This window comes from Hypoxylon trugodes (genome assembly GCF_022578975.1).
Source record: "Hypoxylon trugodes strain CBS 135444 unplaced genomic scaffold F4822scaffold_4, whole genome shotgun sequence".
Classification (NCBI taxonomy): domain Eukaryota; kingdom Fungi; phylum Ascomycota; class Sordariomycetes; order Xylariales; family Hypoxylaceae; genus Hypoxylon; species Hypoxylon trugodes.
The window spans coordinates 2,863,108-2,867,977 of NW_026250019.1; the positions used below are offsets into that span (position 1 = coordinate 2,863,108).

General features: G+C 45.3%; 1 protein-coding gene across 1 annotated transcript; it reads right to left on the bottom strand.

The window, feature by feature from the left end:
• Positions 1-3,188: 3,188 nt before the first annotated feature.
• F4822DRAFT_224386 (catalase-like domain-containing protein) lies at positions 3,189-4,870 on the bottom strand. Its single transcript, XM_051454044.1, has 4 exons — positions 4,327-4,870; positions 3,642-4,268; positions 3,427-3,484; positions 3,189-3,360 (listed from the first exon to the last, which is right to left on the bottom strand). The coding sequence occupies exons 1-4, from the start codon at positions 4,648-4,650 to the stop codon at positions 3,275-3,277; spliced, it is 1,095 nt and encodes a 364-aa protein (XP_051315875.1). The 5' UTR covers positions 4,651-4,870; the 3' UTR covers positions 3,189-3,274.

The following is a 4,870-nucleotide window of genomic DNA, read 5'->3' on the forward strand; positions in this document are numbered from 1 at the left end:
TCCATTGTAAGGTTTTCCGTAGATTCACTTTGTTTCTATCTCGGGCGACGGTTCCTCGCTACCATAGTATAAGCCATTCTGTGAGTACGGTGACGTAGATTACTTACTTACATGCCAATGTGATAAATGATACCAGCAAAGCTACTTAAAAAGGGGGAAAGATTGTCAGACTATTGATATGATTACGTATACAGATGCTCACATGAGAATAACTGCACGTAAGACATGTGCACCACCTATGATTATTGTGGTATCAACGCCGGTTAAAGCGTTAGTTATGTGGATTGAGTTGAAGTATAGTGGAACTTAGCAAGAATCGACAACTCTAATTGGCTCAAGTAGCTTGTGCTTTCCTAAAGTGGTATGTACTACCTCATCACTAAGTTCTGATTGGTCAAATCTTGGGGGGGGGGGTTCAGCGGTAATACAAGAATATATTTCAGACAACTGAGTACCTAAGTGTATATCAGAGTATTGATTAATCCGTCGCAATTATCATATTTATATCAAGCGTACCGAGCATAGTATCGGCCTAAGTTCTAGGTAAGTGATGCTGGCTACCTACTTGCCTAAGCTTAGGTAGGTACCTAGGTCGACACGCACTGATTTTAGAGCTTAGTGCTTGGGTTGGTACTGATATAAGACCTATAATTGAAGTCAGAAGTTTTTATAATACTCAATGTGTGTGATAGTTAAGATGCAATAGGCACTGCATTTAGTAAGTGTGTGAGCATGAGGTATGGGTTTCTAAAGTCCGATTTAAGTCCTAGGTACCCTCTATTTGGATGTATATTTATTATATAAATTCTCAATTCACTTGGTATAATTTATGTAGATATACATAATTATGTCAGCCTTTGATCTATTATATATACACATTAGCACCGTCCAATGTTATTTTGTTAAGATTTCATAGGAGGCATAGTGGAATCATGCGTCTGGCCATACATCCACACTGGAAACGCTTTAATACCCGTTATTCTACTTCGGAAGGCTTCTACCTATTCTATGCTCCTAGCATATCTCGCCGGCTTCATAAGTCCGTACCGTTTTTGGAAATAAGTTTCGAACGTCCCAGGACCACGCCCTTGGCACCAAGAACTACCATTAGGCATTTTTATAAACCCCACAAACAGCGCAGAGTGTTATTCACGGATCCCATACTGATCTCGCCAATGGAATTAATGAGCCCTATTAACTGTGTTGCAGTCACATACGCTAAAATCCATTGGGGTCGGCAAATTATATGAGGGTGTGGAAAGAATAGACGGCGATCCAATAAAGGGGCTGGCAGATAGCCAGTTAGAACGAAAGCGTCCCCAACGACTCCTATAAGAAGCAGAAAGCATATAGCTCCCGGAGCAATTGACCAATGAATTAGACTCGGCTCTCCAAGAATCTCTTATGCCGAGAGCGGATACGAGCTAATAAGGAACGAAGCCATCAGCAAGAGTGTCGATCAAATTAAGACCTCCGTGGGAAGGATCAGTATGAGTTGGAGACCAAATTCAAACCGGGAGATACTTCGTGAATATATATCTAAGTTAGAAGCCTCCTAACTGTTAGTTTTGAAAAACTCCTTCTCGCTCGTTAACCATACGTACCTAGGTAGGTAAGAACCCAGCCGTTATGGCCTACTACAAATTCAAATCCTAAATAGGCTTCGTATCTGTTAAGAGGGATTTATCTTATGGGCTCGATGAAAAGCCAGATAATCGTCCTAAATACACTCTATAACTAGGTAATGATATAACTAATAAGAGGAGGTCTTCAGAGCCCCAGGTACCTTAAACATTTAGACATTTATGATTTAACATATTATTAGCATTATTTTTGATGTAGACACCTACGTACTGGAACATTAGTCATTTATACTCCCCTGTAACGTAAAACTAGCCATAGATAGTCTCGGCTCACGCGACTCTTGTACTACTCTACTAGATTGGCAGACTTCATATTCTAATGACAGGCCGGGAAGGTGATTATTGTGTTTCACAACATACAATCAGCCCCTGAGCTGTGCTCCAAAAAAACGCGCAGCTTGAAAACTGCCGCGCACACCTGAGTCAGCTCGTTCGCCTCGCATCCGAAATCCCCCTACCAGACGTCAATCATCACCGCCCCTTATCCCATGCAGATCCGGAGGGCATCTATGCCGACTTGGCGTATCAATAGACAGGACGTCACGCTACGGTTCCGAGGCATGGCGTAGGACTCCTGCTGCAACGACCTGCCATAGGAGGTAATCCAGCAGACCGCCTCAAATTTTTTCTTCCATTGCTCATCATCTTCCAGCTCGGGGTATAATACCGCGAAATTCGGTTAGACGAAAAGCGGTGTCACGCTGGATAAACAAATTGCATTTGCTGAGATGGGAGGGCTGAGACGATCCCGCACATCCGACCCCAGAGGGCAGGAACAATAAATTGAGAAGAATTAAGTACATAAAAAAAAATACGGCTGAGAAAAGCTGAAATGGGAAGAATAATAGTAACATACCTGGGTACATACCCGGTTGCCGGCGACTGTCAACCAATCTGCCGAGCGGGAAAGAAGAGGACAATCGGCAAAGGTTTAGTTTTAGAATTAAATATTTTTCTTGCGCCCAGCCCCATCGCCTGTACTGCTACCCCGGCGGGCGCCTCAATAATCGGTTACCAATTTTCTCGCGAAGCCCTCTATACAAGCAGCGAGTGGTTCGATGTAACGATGATACCCTTACAGCCCGGGCGTGCGGGTAGTGACGTGCAAAATTCTCCTGATGCACGTAATGTTGACCCGAAGTATACCACTCGCCATTCATGTGTGAGTGTATGGTGTATGTGGCGACTATTTATATTTCATTCACACTTCGGTAGTCGGGAGATGACGATGCGACTACATAGCTTGTCACTGTTCCAAACTTGGCCTGCAGCCTATTGATATTGTTGCCATTACTCATTCAAATTTGTACAATGTTCTTGTGGTACATTTTCTACACGTCGCCACCACTTCTTCAGGAATCTGCCGGCCAAGAAATACTGATCACAACTCAGCCTCTTCCACATATTGTCGCCCACCTCCTCGTAAATTTGGATGCATAAGGTATGATATTTTGATTTGATGTTGCTGTATTTATATGTGCACAGGGGCCGACAACGGAAGACCTCGCTATCGTTCCCAACCGACCGGCGGGCTCGGCTCTTCTCACGTAGAGTATGCGAGCCCTAGATGCGACGTAGGAAGACAATAAAATTTGGTTATCCCCGGAACCGGCAGATCAAATGTATTGATCTTACCCAGGAATCTCGCCAATAGTCTTAATGTTTATTTCTTGTCTCGCATTCATTTTTCGCCTCAAGGCACTGCTGGCCGGGTATACTACCGAGAGCCATGTGAGCTATCATGCCGCACAGGGGATTGGACGCTTTATATGCACGAACTTACGGACTCGTCTTAATCGGTTTGAACTACCCAACGGTTGGAGAGCTATGAGACCATGCCACTGGACAAGAAAAAGTCAGTAATTGCCGCGAGCGGAAGTTCTCGGATGTGGGACCCTTTCACGTGAGCCCCTAGGTTTGAAAAAGGCTGAGAAGAGGATATTTCATGTGTCGATGACAACCAAAAAATTTGATAGGTGAATTTTGCGCTATACCCACCGGATCAAGCCTGATGTGATCCTCCCAAAACGCTTTCCTCGAATAACTCCAACTGTCCTGCTTGTGGATGACGAGCTCGGCGACGGGCTGCCAAGGGTACTTTTTCTCGTCCCAAATTGTACCAGCGTATTCGACCGGCTGCTCCTCTAAGTTCTCAAGGAGCTGCACCTCAAACAAGAACTCGGCGTCATGGGTGGTGTGGAAATTTTGCAACCACAAATGAAGGATGTCGTCGCTGTTTTCCGGCTTCACGGTTTCTTCCGCAAGTTTGCGCTGCGTTTCCGTCGACGGAACGAGCCTGTATTTCATGACGTAGTTACCAAAGCGATAAGCGGATTGTGAGTACCACCGCATGGACTCAAGGTGCTTGTTCGGTACTTGGTCTCGCGAAACCTGAAGTTCGTAGTCGGAACGCTTTTTCAATTGATCACGCAATTCCCGCTCGTCGCCACCACACATTAGACGGATATCCAAAATCTCTCTTGTAGTTTTGGTGTCAGCCAACTCAATTGCTGGTGTGCTGTTAAACTCGATATCTTGAGTCGGGTAATCTTGACCAGCATCAAACATCTCGCCGTTCACGTTGAATATCTTCATGGCGAAACCCCGCGGTTGAGGAATACGATCCTGTTGGCTGCATTAGACGCCACTGACAGTTATATGTTTGGTGTTCTGGGGTACCTGCATCAAGTCCTGGATCCCCCGGTTCCGAGCTGTATCGACAAGCGACGGGGTATTCTCCGGCCTCTTTGAAGAGCTCCGATTGCTTCAAATGACTAGGTAGGTCACCGGGTACGACAAATCTCCCTTTGACAATGCCTTGCGTCCTTGCATGAGTACCACCATAACAATGTCGGGTTTTATTGTATTGGCGCTGCTGCATCTCATTGATCTGCGCGATTACGGCCTTCATGTCCTCTTCCTCGTGAGGCGGAATTTTTTCTACACCTGCCGCATCCCAGGGGACATACTTTCTACTTACTAAAGTTGCCCATTGATTTGAAGTCATCGTGATAGACTATTGGTAGTTGATCGCTCGACACGCTATGCGCCTTTTTGGAGGTTGCACTCAACGGCTCGGATCCTTCACCTGGCCACCCGCAGTAACACTCATCATAAAAATTTGGAAATATCCAATTGCAAGGTTTGACAACAGAACATCTTGATTTGGACATGGTGAAGCCTTAACAAAGCGGTGACGTGTACTAAACGGTATCACTCATGCCGTC